Here is a 16,310-nt window from a genome sequence, read left to right as displayed (position 1 = left end):
GCAAGGCCGGACATAATGCAAGGACCTGTCAGGTAGTTATTGAGATATCTGGGGAAGAGTATAGCGAATAGTTTTAATTAATTAGCTAGTTTGTGGTGGTTTTATACCAATATAAAGCCAAATGGTTGAGATTTCTGGTCAGCATACTTGTCCGGTCAGCATGCCTATCAACCACGTTAATAAGAATTAATTAATTTATTAGTTATAAATTAATTAAAGTACTTTAGCTACTTAAGACCTAGCTTATTATTTATTTACTTATTTTAACTTATTATAATAATTTAATTAGATAAGAGGTTATTTTCTTAGTATTAATTAGTAAGGTAATATTAGCTTAAACTAATAATAAATAGTATAATTACTTAGCCTTTTATATTAATTACTTAAATTATTATAATTTATTTCTAATTTCTAAGCTATATTAATTTTAATCTTTTTTGCCTTTTTAAGCCTATAATTACAATTCTAGCCATTATAAGGCCTATTATAAAGTCAGTTTTATTAAAGTTTTAAATATTATCTAATTAAATATTATACTTTATAATTATATTTTATATAATATAGTTAATAAGTATACGCCATAGATAAGTATATATTATATTTTTCCCTTTTATATTTAACTTTTTATTTAATTAATTAGTTTATAACTACTAAATATATTAAAACCTTTAGATAAAGCTAAAACCCTTCTTACCCTTTAGGCCTTTTAAAATAACCTAAAATTAAATACCTAATATGCTACTAAGATATATAAGATTAATAAGCACTGCCTATATTACTAATAGTAAGGCATTTAATTATAAAGTGATTTTATCCTTAAATTATAGAAATTATCTAATTTAGAGGAATAAATAATAATCTAATTTATCTTTAATCTAAATTTATAAGGATTTCCCTTATAATTATATTTTATAGAAGAAATAGCTAATTCTCTGCTTATAGATTATAATATATTACCTATTAATAAGCGCTAAGCTTATAACTTTATAATATAATAATTAAAGCTAAAAATATATTTATTTTAAGAATATAACTATTAGAGAGTTAAATATAAAGATTTAATTATTATTTACAGCTAGTTTTAGCTTATATAGAATATAATTATAAAGTATAGTATTTAATTAGATAATATCTAGAACTTTAATAAGACTAGCTTTATAATAGGCCTTATTATGGCCAGAATGGCTATTATAGGTTTAGAAATATAAGAAAGGCTAAAATTAATATAGCCTAGAAACCAGGAATAAATTACTATAATCTAGGCGATTAATATAAAAGGTTAATTAATTATATTATTTATTATTAATATAGGCTAATATTACCCTATAAATTAATACTAAGAATATATCTTTCTATTAGATTAGGTTATTATAATAAGCTAAAATAGGTAAATAAATAATAAGCTAGGTCTTAAGTAATTAAAGCACTTTAATTAATTTATAATTAAATAATTAAATACTTAGTATTATTTTTTAATCCTTAATAGTTATAAAAGCTACTACTTAGCTGATTTTAAGAGATATTATAAGGAGAATAAGATTATTATACTTTATATACCTACTTATATATCTTATTTATTTTAGCCTCTTAATATTAGGTGCTTTATAGTACTAAAAAAGGCTTATAGTTAAGAAATAAAGTATTTAATTAGATATTTTATAACTTATATTTTTAAGATTAAGTTTTTTTTTACCTTTTATATTATATTTAAAGTTACTTTTATAGAAAGTAATATCTAGGAGGGTTTTAAAGGAGCTAGGCTTATTTTTCTTAACCTAGAAATTATAATCTTAAAGCTTAATATATAGCTATAGACCCTAATACCTCCTAAGAAGGCTACTTAACTATTAATACTATAGGCTTTAAAGACCCTAAAGATAGTTATTAAGACCTAATCTTAATCTAAATACCTTAATAATTAAATTAGATACTATTATAATAGCTTCCTAGAGTTAATATTAGGAGCCTTAAAGTCTCTTATAAAAGGAGTAATAGCTATAATATATAAGAATATACTATTAAGAGCTAAGGTCTAAAATCTTTAAGATATAAATAAGATACTAAGTTAGCACTATAAGGTAAAAAGGACTAAACTATAGAAAGGAGGGATTATAACTATATAAGAAGTATTATAAGTAATTAATTAGATAGATATTAATATATAGGTAGTAGCTAAATTATTAAGAAATAGTAATTAAGGAAGGTTAAAGTAATTAGATAATTAATATTATAGTATATATAGTAAAGGCGGTTATAATATAAGGACTTATTAGGTAGTTTTTAAGTTATTTAGAGAGGAATTTAGTAAGTAAAAGCTAGCCTTTTTAAACTATAGCTTAAGCTTTTAAGCTATAGGTTAAAAAGGTTAAGGAAAGTGCAGTATATACTTATCTGCAGCATATACTTATTAACCACGTTAAGCTTAAACTAGCTATAAATAATAGTTAAATCTTTATATTTAGCTCTCTAGTAATTATATCTCTAAAAAATATATATCTTTAGCTTTAATTATTATTTAATAAAGTTATAAGCCTAGTACTTACTAATAGGTAGCTTATTATAATCTATAAGCAGGGAATTAGCTATTTCTTTTATAAAATATAATTATAAAGAGAATCCTTATAAATCTAGGTTAAGAATAAGTTAAATTATAATTTATTCCTTTAAATTAAATAGTTTCTAAGAATTTAGGATAAAATTATATTATACTTATATACTATTATAGTAGTATTATTATATATAGTAATATATCTTATATATAGTTACTGCCTATTATATACTTAGTTTTAGATTATTTTAAAGGGCCTAAAGGGTAAGGAGGATTCTAGCTTTATTTAAAGACTATAATATACTAGGTGGTTAAAAATTAATTAATTAGATGGTTTAAATATAAGGTGAGGGATTTTTGGGTTACTTGCTTAACTAGGTTACTTGCTTATTAACCACGTTATATTACCTACTTCTTCTTAAGAGCCAAACTTGCCGCAGTAACAAACTTCTGTCCATAAAGGAAAAGATCAGGATAATGCACCGGGAAGCTAGATTGCAGGGCGACGGTCATGTTCATCTTGGGTATGACATAGATGGCCTGATCATACGTTCCAAGCGCCGCGAAGCCACAATCATCGCCGAGCTGGTACTCCTTGCCTCCGCGCGGCATCGTCCACCAGCCAGTCTGATACCCCGAGGCTGGGACGACGGCGATGGCACCCGGAGCACGGACGCCCTTGCTTGTATTAGCGGCACCGATAGCGTCGAACCAGCCGTTTGGAACGGCGGGACCCCCTCGATCATTGAAATTGTCCAGAACGAAAAGGCCGAAGCGGGCCATATCCTGCAGAGTCATGGCAAAGCCTCCATGGCCATCGACTTGGTGTGCGGCTGTTGTTCGCATATAGCCATCATAATTCATGCCTGCTGGGTCCCAGATGTATTTGGCAATCCAGTCTTGGACGGGCTCCCCGATGGCGCGCTGCAGGGCCAGCGTAATGACGTAGTAGTTCGTGTCGTAATATTGGAACACCTTGCCAGGCTCAGCGACCTTGGTGTAGTTTTTCAGGTAGTCAGTGACAGCGTGTGGATCAGTTCGCCAGTAGACGTCGGCGAAGAGATCTGGAGCACTCGGCCCGCTTGGCTCGGCAACACCTGCTGTCATGTCGGAAAGATCTCTGAGAGACACGGCCCCATAGGGAGCTCTTGCAAGCTCTGGGATGTACTTGGATGCCTTGTCGTCCAGACGGACGATACCCTTGCGAATGGCCACTGCCAGAGCTGTGCTTACGAAAGACTTGGTGACCGACTGGACCACGTTCTTGAAAGATGGAGCATTTCCATACTGGTATCTCTCCAGCCTGACAGCACCGTCTTTGACGATCATGACACCAGAGATACCGAAGTGGTACATGAAGGAGTCCACGCTATGGAGAGAACCGTTGGCCTTTGTGGTGAATTCGATCTCCTTCCCCTTGCCCTTGGCCAGTTGTCGCAGCTTGGAGCCATGGCGAACCTGAGTAGTGCGATTTGGCAACAACTCTCCCTCCTGACGAGTGAGGAACGCAGAGTTGCGGGGATCACTGCTATTGAGGCTAGAGATATTGAAAGTTCCGATATGGGCTTGGTTGACGTAAGGATTGACGGTTGGTTCCTCAGCAGACAAGGCCGAAGAAGCCATAGAAAGAAGAGACAATACTTGCACAGCCCGCATGATGAACTCGTTGGATCTGTTTCGACTTTGGTTGTTGGTGAATGGCCAAACACTTACCGGAACAGACCACGATATTTATGATATCAGCCAGTGGAGGTGAATATCAGATATGGACTGGAGAAAGGCTGTCATAATCACCAGGGGGTGAGACTGCGAACACCCAGCTATCAATGATAAGCCACATCATTCTCATGAAATGAGGTCTAGTGCCAAGAGTCGCTTATGCCTGCCAAGCCCAAGATTGCGGGGGAACTTCAGTTAGTGGAGTAAAAAAAGAAACAGCGACGTTCCGACAATCCAGACCGATTTTCTTACGCTTATCTATCTCTCTTCTCCACGAAGCTTATCTGGTGCACGCTCTTATCTATCTAGTGCACGTGCCTGTTACATACGTTAGCGGAGATAAGATGATTTCTTTGTTTTGAAAAGAAATACACCAATGAAGAAAGAGGGGGCTATACATCAGCACAGTTTTACTCCATGTTATTTAAGACACTTATAAGACTTAATCGACCTGGTTTTATTATAAATCTCTTAAGGGTCTAAAAAAAGGAGGAAAAAAAGAATATCACTGCAACCTTAAAAGACACTTTTCCCTGCTGCTCATCTTATTTATCTATCACCATCCAAGTCATTTGGAGACAGGCAGGGTCTAGAATGCCTGGCTTGGTAGAAAGTGCAAGCCAGCTCGGCGTTTCCCGCTAAGAACTAACCATGGTTGGGGTGAGGGGTTCACTAGTCTTGGGGCTTTTAAAAGCACAGGGAGTATACACTACGGAACCCACGGCTACAGATAAGCTGTCATGTCATTCTTCGACTGATAGAAGTTGAATAATAGCCCCAAAACCAAACCAAGTATTTAGAGCTACTCTCCGAGCTTCATATCCTACTTCGACTTATCATTCGGAGCAACATATGCAATAAGCCAAGTCACAGCGGTATTCATCCTCAACATGGATAATCATCTCCAAACCATGGACACGGCAACGACAACACACATCCCGCAGATCTTTTCCACTCTGTCGGCGGTGGCCATGGCGTTTTCCATCACAAACACCTGGATTGGCTACTCAGCGACGTTTGTCCCGCCGCTGTTGGCTGGAGGCGGTCCAGCTGTCGTCTTTGCTCTTGTCCTCGCTTGCGTCGCGTGTACTATCATCGCCCTTGGCTTGGCGGAGCTGTCGTCTGCCTTTCCTTCGTCTGGTGGCCAGTACCAGTGAGACCATATCTTGCGTTGCCCTTTGAGAGCAGCCGACTGACCGTGGAGAATAGTTATGCTGCCATGGTCTCCAATGAACGATATCGCAACCCTATTGCCTTCGCGGTGGGCTGGATAAGCATCTTAGGTAGGTAACCTTCAACGGCTCTTAGTTTGATGCATGCATGCGTTGCCGGTGTCTCAAGACTAACATTGCATAGGTTGGCTCTTCACAACAGCCAGCACCACTATATTCTGCTCTCAGACATGTCTCATGATTGCGTCATTCTATCACCCTTCCTTTGTCTGGAAGGCATGGCAGGTCTGGCTGATATACGTTCTCATCACCGTAATCTCTTGCCTTATTATCGTTTTTCTCGCTCGTTTCATTCCTGCGGCTGAGAAGATATTTCTATTCTCATCCCTTCTCGGCCTTGCCGTCGCCTTCATCACTATCCTTGCGACAAGCGAGCACAAACAACCTCCCAAGCTGGTATTCGCCGATTGGGTGAATGTCACAGGCTGGCCAGATGGATTGGCCTTTCTTCTGGCAACTGGCCAAGCTATGTATGGATTTCTTGGATTGGATGGCGCAACACACATTGCAGAAGAGCTACCGAATCCAGAACGCACCGTTCCGCGGGTCATAGTGATGATAATGGTGATCGGAACCGTTACGAGCATTCCATGGACTATCGCCATGCTGTTCAGCACAAACGATTTGGACAAGGTTGCCTCATCAGCACTCCCAATCTTTGAAGTCTTCCTTCAGGCTATCAACTCCAAGGCGGCAGCCACGTTCTTCACCGTTTGGATCTGCTTCATCTACTATGGCGCCATGGTCAGTTGTTTCGTCACGTCAGGTCGTCTCATCTGGGCCTTTTCTCGTGACGGAGGTCTCCCGTACTCGCGCACCTTTGCCAAGATTCATCGCACCCTCCAGGCGCCTGTCAACGCCACGCTCTTGGCTGGTGCTTTCCTCATCATCTTCGGTCTTCTGTACGTTGCCTCTACTACCGCGTATAACAGCATCGTCGGTCTGGCCATAATGTCTACAAATATCACCTGCGCCATTCCGCAGGCCATTCTACTGATCCGTGGCCGGAATATTCTACCTTCGCGGTACTTTGACTTGGGACGGATCGGGGGGACTTTTTGCAATGCATTCTCTACGTTGTATGCGATCCTATACGTCGTCCTGTTCTGTTTCCCACTATCGCTCCCTGTCGAAGCCGACTCAATGAACTATCTTGCCGCTGTGTTGGTGGCTGCTTTCGTTTTTATTTGCATTCTTTGGTTCGGATGGAAGCGACATACATTCCACGGTCCTACCCTTGACAGCGAAGGTATTATAATAGAGGAGGATAGAGCTAGTGGTAAGAAGGACTCTAGGAACTCTCATGAAAATATGGCCTGAGAAAATGGAGCAAGAGCTAAGAGTTTGAGAATGAGGAAAAATTGGGACATGTAATTTTGAGAATGTAAAATTAGTCTTGTCAATGTAATCCGCGTTCACTTGCATCAAGGATACTTCTTAACAGTCAAAGGATAAACCAAGAAACAGATTCGGAGCCATTGTTCAACACCGGACAGATATCACAGACCCCAGTGAAGAATAGATGAGAGCTTGCATTTTGTCTATTCTGAACATCTTTGTGATGACACATTAAGGTTTCAACAACACCTTGTGGACTTTTCTCTGGCTGAATGTCTCATAGGCCTGCGCAGCGTCCTCGAGGCTAACAGTATAAGCGCAAAGAAATGAAACCTTGTCCTGTACCTCAGCCAAGCAGGATAGAGCATCCTCAAAGATTCCCCGAACTGGACATCTACCCCAAGATATTGTGACATTCTTTCCGTACAAGGTGGGACCATCCAGAGACAGTGTCTGCGTTTGCAGACCAACACTGCTAATTTGACCGAACGGCCGGACCATGTCCAGGCACAGCTGGAGGGAGTCGGTCGTACCGACAACCTCCAGGGCGATATCTACACCCCTACCCTCAGTAGCCTTCTTGACCACAGCCACAGGGTCGTCAGTTATGAGAAGGGGCTTGGCGCCGAGTTTCTCTGCCTCGGCGAGGCGTTCTGGGACGAGATCAAGAGCGTAAACCGTATCAGACATGGTCAAAGCGGTGGCGATGGCGCAAATACCAACAGGACCGCAACCCACCACAGCTACGACACTGCTTTTGGCTTCCTCCTTGCTCAGTTGCTTGAGAAAGCGGGTAGCGCAAAAGTAACCTGTTGGGAAGATATCGCCCATGAGAACCAGAAGATGCTCTGGAATCTGGGGAGGAGCCTTGATCAAGGTTGAGTCGGCCTGGGGAACCCTGACAAACTCGGCCTGTCCGCCGTCTATACTGGTAGTGCCAGCACTATTACCTACCGGTTGAGAGAGCCCAAGTTAGTAAGCTGAGCGATCAAACATGGACAAATCCGCTGCTATCAGGTGGAAATGATCAGACTTACCAAACAAGAAGCTGTTAGAACAGCGGCTAGTCTGTTTCTTGAGACAGTAAAAGCACTTTCCGCATTGCGTAGAGAAGGTAGCCTGACGTTGCCATGTTAGCCGAGTTCACGAGAGGCTCACCCTATATGAGGTTGATGACCTACCACTACAACATCGCCGGTATCAACAGTGCGGACTTGGCTGCCCTTCTGCTCAACGACGCCAATGAATTCATGGCCAGGAATAAACCCAGTCGGAATTGTCTGATGGCCTCGATACCAGTGCAGGTCGCTGCCGCACAAGGCAGAGACTTTGACCTTGAGTATGACATCGGTCGGATGAAGGATCTCGGGCTTAGGACGATCCTCAACAGCCACCTGCCCAACGCCTTTGAAGACCACTGCGCGCATTGTGTCTATTCTATCAGAGTATGTATGGGTGGAGAACGAGCTGGGGGTGACGCAGGTAAGGATGTTTATCCACGCTAACACAGCTGTGGAGATTTCAGGCTTCTTTTATTGCCACATACGACCGTGAATGTTTTTATCTCCAACCCGGGGAGTAATTATTGCCAAGAACTAGCTGTGGAGGTGGCAAATATTAGCGGATTCACAAGCCCGGTTAGTTCCCGTCTTCATCTTTGTGGGGTAGGTAATATTCCCCTCATGTGTATGACAATGAGCACCGGATTATCTATCAGGTTGAGCAATTGACAGATCAGCGATTACGCCAAAAAAGATAGTCAAGTTTCTTATCAACTACGGAACATGATTCTTTTCATGCAGATGAGAGAACTCTGTATCAGCACTTGACGTGCAACCAGTCAGTCTTTGTCTAACAATCAAGCCGTAAGCCCAGCATTTTGGCCTTACATCATGAGTGCACTGAAGCAGTGAATCCCTCTCCTCAGTTCAAATTACAGACGCTTCTTCTTTTTATAACTTGCCCAATGTTCGCTTGTCCTTCTTCAAGAGTTGCTGAACAAACAATTAATCTATTGGCCCCGTCATCCTCATCCCAGGTCTAAGGCTACGCGTATCACTGTATACATCACATTGTCTCTTTGCGACATTGCCGGCTTAAAACTTTGATCACGAATTTCTATCAAGATACTGAATTCACTGACCGAGCTTGACCTGGGTTGAGCAGGTGCAGTTTGGATTGACAGCAACCGCTGCTGCTGCGTGTATAAACGGGGATCAGAGTGAATTGAAGCTGCTAATGGTTCGGATTACTTGTCTACACTATAGGCTTCCTGTACTCGATCCAATCTCCTAAATGTATCTGACCATGCTCCGTATCAGTCATGAACCAAACTCAATCTATCCGTTTTTGCCAAATTTGTCGGGATGATTGTCCGCTGTGCCCAGTTCAGATACCCATCCCTCTTGTCGTTATTTCTCCATTTGCTGTCAACCAGGTAAGTAAGATAGTCACTTAAGTGGGATATAGGTTATCAGGACTTACTACCACCAGTACTCATCCCCTGGTTGTTCCTTGTATAGCGCATCTGCCTGTCCACTCTGGATCTTGTCGACATAATCGGGGTTGTAGAGGAGCGGTCTGCCAATGACTGCAGCGTCGATGTACCCCTTTCCAATCCACTCATCAGCCTCCTCTGGCGTAAAGCCTGTGTTACCAAATAGCAAGGTTTTGGACAAAATTGGCCTTAACGCTGCAATGGGGTCCCACTGAACGCCTCGTGGCTTGCCATCAATCATCAAGTCGTAAGACTCCCACCATCGCATGACTTGAACATAGGCGAGACCAAGCTTGTTGAGCTCGGTGCAGAACCCAGCGTAGGTTTCGAAGGCGATCTCAGGCGAGGGGTTTCCTTGTGCGTCCAGCTCACCCATGTCGTTGTAGCCACCGCAGGGAGCAATCTTGACGCCGATTCTGTTATAAGGGAAGTGCTCGTTCATCTTGGCCAGACAAGCAAGGGAGAAGCGCATTCTGTTCTCCAGAGAGCCTCCCCACTCATCTGTACGACGGTTGCTGTGTGATTCTAGAAATTGCATGGGTAAGTAACCGTTGGCGTTGTGGATTTCAACACCGTCGAAGCCGGCCTCCTTAGCTAGCCGTGAGGCATTACTATATAGCTCTATAATAGCTCTTGGGTCTGGAATCTCAGTAGGCACAACGTAGCCGGGAGCTCCTGGCACATTGCGAAACTTGCCACCTCTGGCAGCAACTGCCGATGGGCCTGGCACAGGCTGGCCAAACTCCCGTTGGACTCGGGTCTCGGGGTGTGCTACTCGGCCTACGTGATGGAGTTGGCAGAAGATGAGTCCCCCCTTGGCATGCACGGCTTCTGTCACCTTCTTCCAGCCTTCAACGTGTTCTTGGGAATAGATGCCTGGCATGAAGGTCCATTCAACACCTTGCGGGCAGATCAGTGCTGCCTCAGAGAGCTAGGCAAGATATCAGCAATTGTCACGCTAACGTGGATATTGGCGACTTACGATAAGGCCGGTACCGGCTCTCTCGGCATAGTACGGAACATGCAAGTTTTCCCGGGGAACACTATCTCTGTTTCGTGTCAGAGACGCCATAACGACCCGGTTTTTGAGCTGCAGATCGCCCATCTGCAGGGGCTGCAGTAGATGCCGGAACTGGCCAGACATGATGATACAGTAGCGCAACGACAACCGTGGTCGACTCGATGAAAGTTGAAAATGCGTCGAATTTCACTTCTGCACAGCGACACAAATACTGGCCGGATTAATCAGTTGCTGATTACTAGGTGTAGAATAAACTCTCCAAATTCCCACCAGCTCCACTGTTTTATTTGTCAGCGGGCAGAATATCTTCCCCAGCCTTGGTCTGGTATGCGGGTAGACAGGTGGAGGCTAAAAGAAAAGGGTAAAAAAGAACAAAGAGCTCACAGTACTTGAGCAACATTTCAGTCAACCGGGATTCGCACGAAATCAACCTCTCGAATGAACAACACGAGAAAATAAATGTGCTCACCATGCTTTCACTAAGTTATCAATCTCTGGAGGATTTCACTGGCCTCCCTCGTGTTAGGGAAGCAGTAGCGCGTGGTGAGACGGGGCTCTTGGTTCATGGACTTCCGCCATTTGTGCGAGACTTACCTCTTGATGATATTGTATGTAAGAGGCTAAATATCACAAGACAAGCCTAACAGTTAAAATTCTATAGCCCCACGACTACCAAGCCCAAAAGAACAATGACGCCAATCCACTGGCGGTCGTCGTGATGCAAACACTACACCGATTTTCGCATTGTGTTTTCAACAATCTCAGCCATGTAGCCGAGCTACCTTGGGAGAAGTACCTTGGCGAGATGCACGAGTTCCTCGCTCCGGGAACAGATGAGCTTCGAGTTTTCTCGCCCGACCAGCATGTGCCGAGTTATTGGTCGACTTTGGTATGTGTTATGAACTTCAACGTCTGAAACGAGGCTAACACGCGTAATAGAGCATCGTTATAAATAAGTCTAACCCTGAGAAAGCTCTTGTTGCTTTCGGAACTGCTTTGTCTGTCTTTACTGAAGGAATGACGCCAGAACCAACTGGGTCGTCAATTGACCTTTCGGAACTGTCGGGGTCATTCGACAAACCTAAGGGCGATTGGGTTGTGTATTACGTGCGTCCGAATAATGGTGTGTTCTATACCAGGACAGCTGGTGCTCTTATGACGCCATTGAGCACAAAAGACTACCATGAGGGGAAGAGGGTTCAGGATCTCAAGATTATACAATAAGAGAAACGCTTTAAGTGTTATATAATACCAGTTTACAGAGCCCTCTAATAAGCTAGGCACTGTCTAGAATTTTGTCTATAATGATAAATGCCATCGAGGTTTGAGGTTTCTGTCGGCTTTGTTGCAGAAACGGAGTAGTCGGTGCGTTTACATTTCCATGTAACCCCATCCTGCGTATAAATCGCACGTCAGTCCCCCGGTTTCAAATATAAGCCTCCCAAACCCCATTGACAACTAAGAACAGAAACTTCTAGAAGCCAGGGCCTAGTCCAGAAATTGTAGAACAACAAAGGGGTTTTCCACTCCATTATCCGAAACCTTGAGATCGGGGATTGGGGATCTAACCGCATTCTAACTGGGGTAATACCCCAGACTTAGGTTTAGAGCGGGGAAGAATGCAAGAGTATAAATATTAACCCGCAACCTCCATACCTTTCGTTCTAGGTTTGCGATCAACATAGAAACGTACATGCTTATTATGGATGTCATTGAACCACGCAAGGCTCCAGCTTTGGAACTGCCAAAGTCCTCTAAGACGATTCGCGTCAAGGCTATCGACACTACAACGCGGATGGCCTGCGACTCCAGAGCATTCGTGCAGCCTCAGATAAAGAACCACGACAGGTTAGATTTTAGGACGCTATGCTTCTTATTGGAACACGACGGCGAGTTTGTACTATTTGACTGCGGTGCCCGAAAAGACTTTTGGAACTCGTCCCCGCAAACATCAGAGATGATTGGTGCTCACGTCCCCAGCCTTGAGGTTGAGTCTGGGGTGGATGAGATTCTTGTCGAGCAAGGATATAATCTAGATGATCTGAGTACATCCAATCTCTCTTCGCTTTTCAGGTGGCCCTGCTGATAATGAACAGAGGCTATTGTCTGGAGTCATTGGCACTGGGATCATATCGGCGACGGCTCAAAGTTTCCAGCCAAAACAGATATTGTTGTTGGCCCCGGTTTTACGGAAAGCTTTGTACCGGGATGGCCACAGAACCCCAAGAGTCCTGTGCTGGCGTCAGACCTTGAGTAAATTTACGCCCAATAATGAGCGACATGCCCCAATATACTGACGTCTTTACACAGAGGCCATTATATTCATGAGCCAGATTTCGATATCCATGTTGCTGGCTTTCCAGCCCATGACTATTTTGGTGATGGTTCATTCTACCTTCTCGATGTCCCAGGTGTAAGTCGCACTAAGATGATCCTTGTTGAAAGAAATACTGACGTCTCTGCTTAGCACGCCATAGGTCATATCTGTGGCCTGGCACGTACCACTCCGGACACATTTGTGTTTATGGGGGGCGATTGCTGCCATTACGCTGGCGCATTACGTCCCACCAGATACCTGCCACTACCACAAGAAATCTCTTCAGGGGTACTGGACGAGTACTATCCAACTCCTTGCCCCTGCTCAGTCTTTACGCAACACCACCCAAAGGCTAAAGGTGAACAGGCACGGACTACACCATTCTACGACGTGTCGCGTGCCCCGGGAAGTGCCTATACCTTCCCGGATCTTGCGCAGAAGAGTATTTACAAACTCCAGGATTTAGACGCCCAACCTAACGTCTTTATCTGTCTGGCGCACGACGAGGTATTGTTTCAAGTCTTGCCTCTTTTTAATGACGACACAACCAAAGATATCAATGACTGGCAAGCAAGAGGGCTTAAGGACTACTGTCAATGGGGCTTCCTTAATGATCTGCCTAAGGGAGGGAAGCCTGGCCGAGAGCCTTTTGTTATTGGACAATGGAGAAATGGCAGGCGAATAATATGGAAAGGAAGAGAGATTGGCTTTGTTGACATTTAGGTGAGGCTATAGTGTAAACTTAATACTACAAGATAGTCGTTCCTATTTACTAATCATAACTTTGTGGCTAGAGAGTTCCTCACTGGGGCCGGTAGCAGTCAAAGAACAGACGGTCATTCTCCTCTAGGCTGGAACCGCCTTTCTCAGCGTCGAGGTCGTAGCTGCCAATGACACGAGGGACAGAGTGAATTAAAGTTATGATGTAGGTGGGAGATCGCTGAAGAAGAGTAACATCGATAACTCGGCGGGCGCAGTCATAAGCAGTGTCGAAACCGGAAGATGAGGCACTGACAATGGACATCTTGTTACAAACAAAGTCACTAGGTTCTCTGCGGTGATATAAGCTCTCAGTCACAAGTATCAACTGCAAATAGCACAAAGTCGCAAAAGCTGTCGTGAGCAGTCGATTGATGAACAGTGCCCTTGAAGTCTGATGTGCCAAGAACAGTGGGAAGCATGAAAGTTTCACACAACCAAGTAGCCCTTACTATCTCTACTGAGCCAAATGTAGTAGAGATTGCATGGCGTGGAGTCTTTCCGAGCTATAGTATTAGCTTGGTTCAAGTCTACAGCAGCGTTAACCTCTATCCTGTTCTCTGAATATTGAGGAGATAGGCCCTCTTAAAGTATTTAGAAAAGATATGTTGCTATAGAACTAAACGTACATCAAGATCTATACCTATGATACTCTAATTCGCATCATAGACGCTTCGCTTTGATAATCCATCTTTGAACAGAGGAGCTTTAAGAAAATCATGTTGATAATGGCAATTGTGTATGTGGTACTTAGATGCAACGATATAGTTCTTGCCACGACTGTGGACATCTGTATGATACAATCCTCTGGCCCGACTACTAGCCCGATTCTCGGCCAACTTGCATATCTTGCATCCGTATAATAAAAGCCCCTTTCTCCCAATCAATAACTTATAACATTATAGTTGGCTTTGGTGTACCGGAGCCTCAGGCTCCTTCAACTTGATGGGAGCCGAAGCCTTTCTCGTTGTTGGCCACTTCACCACCACGGCAATTCTCCTCTTGTACAACAGAGGCTTGAGCTGACTTTTCGCTAGGGCCATTCTCATTGACAGCCGCTTCATCACCAAACAAGACGGCGATGTCTTCAAGAGAGAGCCCCGCAGTCTCCGGAAAGTATTTCTGCATAACGAATACACCAATCCAGGGAATGATGATAAAAACCAGATAATACTTCCAACCTACGTTCTCGAATGCAGTAGGAGCAGTCTGAGTGTAGATCAGGGTCATCATGAATAGACCAGCCACGCTGAAACCAACGCCTTGGGCTCTGATTGAGGTTGGGAAGATCTCAGCGCAATAGACATAGGAAGAAGCATCCATGGTGCCGCCGTAGAAGAAAACAAAGAGGTAGAGAAAGAAGACGCCAAATCCATTGCCTACTTTGTTAGATGTGCCCACAAACTCAGCAACCATGGCAGTGAAGCCACATAGAGATAGGGAGCAGCCGATGAGGCCTATAACCATAATACGGATTCTTCCGAAGCGGTCCAGGATCAAACTGTTGACCCAGTTCATAAAAGCAGCGAGAGAGTTATAGCAGGCATAGAGCATAAGGGCGATTGAGCCTCGGAGGCCAAGACCATCATAAAGAAGAACTTGGTAGTTGTTGACAACAAGAACACCAGTCGACTGCGCAACGCATCTTGATAAAGGTTAGTATTAGAATCACTCAAATGGGTAAGGAGCACTTACTGAACGAAAAATCCATACAAAAGTCTCTTGCGATACGAAGGCCTTGAGAAAGCCTCCCTCCATCCTGTCGCAGCGTTTTCTCGCTTTTCAATCTCGAGCTGGTTGTGAATCTGGTGGAGCTCATGCTCAGCGAAAGAGTGGCCCTCTGGGTGCCTTTCTGTGCTAGGGTGCAGTTTCTCAAGTACTTTCAGGGCATCAGTAGCTCTGTCAACTTTGCACAGCCATCGAGGGGATTCAGGCATCCAGGGGGATCCGATTGCAAGCAGGAGAGGAGCGATGACCTGGAACGCCAGGCAAAGACGCCACTGAAGAGCCTGATTGGTAATGAAGAAGCAGCCGTAGCCAGCCCATCCAGCCATGGCCTAGGAGAAGGTTAACCGACGGACCTTATAAAGTCTTAGGATGCAACTTACATAGCCGCAGACCACTAGAAATCCATGAGAGCCGACCATTCGACCTCTGACATCTGCTGGGGAAATCTCGGACTGGTAAATTGGTACAGCCACATCGATCATGCCAACCCCGATTCCGTTGATACAGCGACCGATGAGCAACATGGCGGTATGGACTGAAGCGGCTTGTATGACTGCGGAGATGATGCAGATGATGCAGGTGGTTTGGATGGCAAGACGTCGACCGCAACGATCCAACAACCAAGGGACGATCATGCATCCGACGACACCGCCACTTGCGAAGAGAGCATTGTTGGCTGGAATGTCAACATTGTTAGAGCATTGCACATTATCGTATTATATATAGTAGACGTACCGCCAATGATCTGGTTGCTCTTAGAAGCCCCTGGTCCGCTTGTAGTCAGATTGAAGTAGTCGAGGAACGACGAAAGGCCGATGACAGAGCCACTGATAGCCGAGTTGAAGCCGTAGGTGAAAGATCCCAGAGCAACAAAAAAGATGATGAGAAAGTTATATGTTGTGCTTGTGCCAGACATTATAGCGGCTTGCAAGATGGTTCAAGAGTGGTTGAGCTATAAGGCATGATGTTGAGGAAACTTTGCGATTCTCAACCCCTTTTGTATCTGGTCGTATGCCTCGTATGGCAGGCCAACATAGTAGCACACGAGTGAAAGCATTGACCTCTACCCCGGAAAACTTGCCCCATGTTGGTACATGAGACGGTATGCTTCAACATGGGGGAGAAAATCAAATACGGGGTAGATCTGGGGT

The 16,310-nt window shown here is 43.7% G+C and overlaps 7 protein-coding genes across 7 annotated transcripts; 3 read left to right on the top strand and 4 right to left on the bottom strand.

Moving 5' to 3' along the window:
• Positions 1–2,956: 2,956 nt before the first annotated feature.
• FOIG_15519 (uncharacterized protein) lies at positions 2,957–4,204 on the bottom strand (the record flags this gene model as incomplete). The annotated part of the gene is made up of 1 exon (XM_031216883.1): positions 2,957–4,204. The coding sequence occupies one exon, from the start codon at positions 4,202–4,204 to the stop codon at positions 2,957–2,959; it is 1,248 nt and encodes a 415-aa protein (XP_031053457.1).
• A 953-nt stretch (positions 4,205–5,157) lies between these two features.
• FOIG_15518 (uncharacterized protein) lies at positions 5,158–6,819 on the top strand (the record flags this gene model as incomplete). Its single annotated transcript, XM_031216882.1, has 3 exons — positions 5,158–5,420; positions 5,477–5,550; positions 5,624–6,819. The coding sequence occupies 3 exons, from the start codon at positions 5,158–5,160 to the stop codon at positions 6,817–6,819; spliced, it is 1,533 nt and encodes a 510-aa protein (XP_031053456.1).
• A 249-nt stretch (positions 6,820–7,068) lies between these two features.
• FOIG_15517 (uncharacterized protein) lies at positions 7,069–8,264 on the bottom strand (the record flags this gene model as incomplete). The annotated part of the gene is made up of 3 exons (XM_031216881.1): positions 7,069–7,787; positions 7,875–7,956; positions 8,019–8,264. 3 exons carry the CDS (start codon positions 8,262–8,264, stop codon positions 7,069–7,071), a joined length of 1,047 nt encoding a protein of 348 aa, XP_031053455.1.
• A 1,056-nt stretch (positions 8,265–9,320) lies between these two features.
• Positions 9,321–10,478, bottom strand: FOIG_15516 (uncharacterized protein; the record flags this gene model as incomplete). The annotated part of the gene is made up of 2 exons (XM_031216880.1): positions 9,321–10,265; positions 10,317–10,478. The coding sequence occupies 2 exons, from the start codon at positions 10,476–10,478 to the stop codon at positions 9,321–9,323; spliced, it is 1,107 nt and encodes a 368-aa protein (XP_031053454.1).
• A 347-nt stretch (positions 10,479–10,825) lies between these two features.
• On the top strand, positions 10,826–11,579 carry FOIG_15515 (uncharacterized protein; the record flags this gene model as incomplete). Its single annotated transcript, XM_031216879.1, has 3 exons — positions 10,826–10,963; positions 11,017–11,244; positions 11,295–11,579. The coding sequence occupies 3 exons, from the start codon at positions 10,826–10,828 to the stop codon at positions 11,577–11,579; spliced, it is 651 nt and encodes a 216-aa protein (XP_031053453.1).
• A 478-nt stretch (positions 11,580–12,057) lies between these two features.
• FOIG_15514 (uncharacterized protein) lies at positions 12,058–13,395 on the top strand (the record flags this gene model as incomplete). The annotated part of the gene is made up of 4 exons (XM_031216878.1): positions 12,058–12,400; positions 12,452–12,608; positions 12,666–12,768; positions 12,823–13,395. The coding sequence occupies 4 exons, from the start codon at positions 12,058–12,060 to the stop codon at positions 13,393–13,395; spliced, it is 1,176 nt and encodes a 391-aa protein (XP_031053452.1).
• Positions 13,396–14,358: 963 nt separating this feature from the next.
• Positions 14,359–16,075, bottom strand: FOIG_15513 (uncharacterized protein; the record flags this gene model as incomplete). The annotated part of the gene is made up of 4 exons (XM_031216877.1): positions 14,359–15,076; positions 15,127–15,488; positions 15,540–15,835; positions 15,895–16,075. The coding sequence occupies 4 exons, from the start codon at positions 16,073–16,075 to the stop codon at positions 14,359–14,361; spliced, it is 1,557 nt and encodes a 518-aa protein (XP_031053451.1).
• Between the last annotated feature and the right edge of the window lie 235 nt (positions 16,076–16,310).

Source organism: Fusarium odoratissimum (genome assembly GCF_000260195.1).
Source record: "Fusarium odoratissimum NRRL 54006 unplaced genomic scaffold supercont1.53, whole genome shotgun sequence".
In the NCBI taxonomy this organism is placed as follows: Eukaryota; Fungi; Ascomycota; class Sordariomycetes; order Hypocreales; family Nectriaceae; genus Fusarium; species Fusarium odoratissimum.
This window is presented reverse-complemented; position numbering and strand designations above follow the sequence as displayed.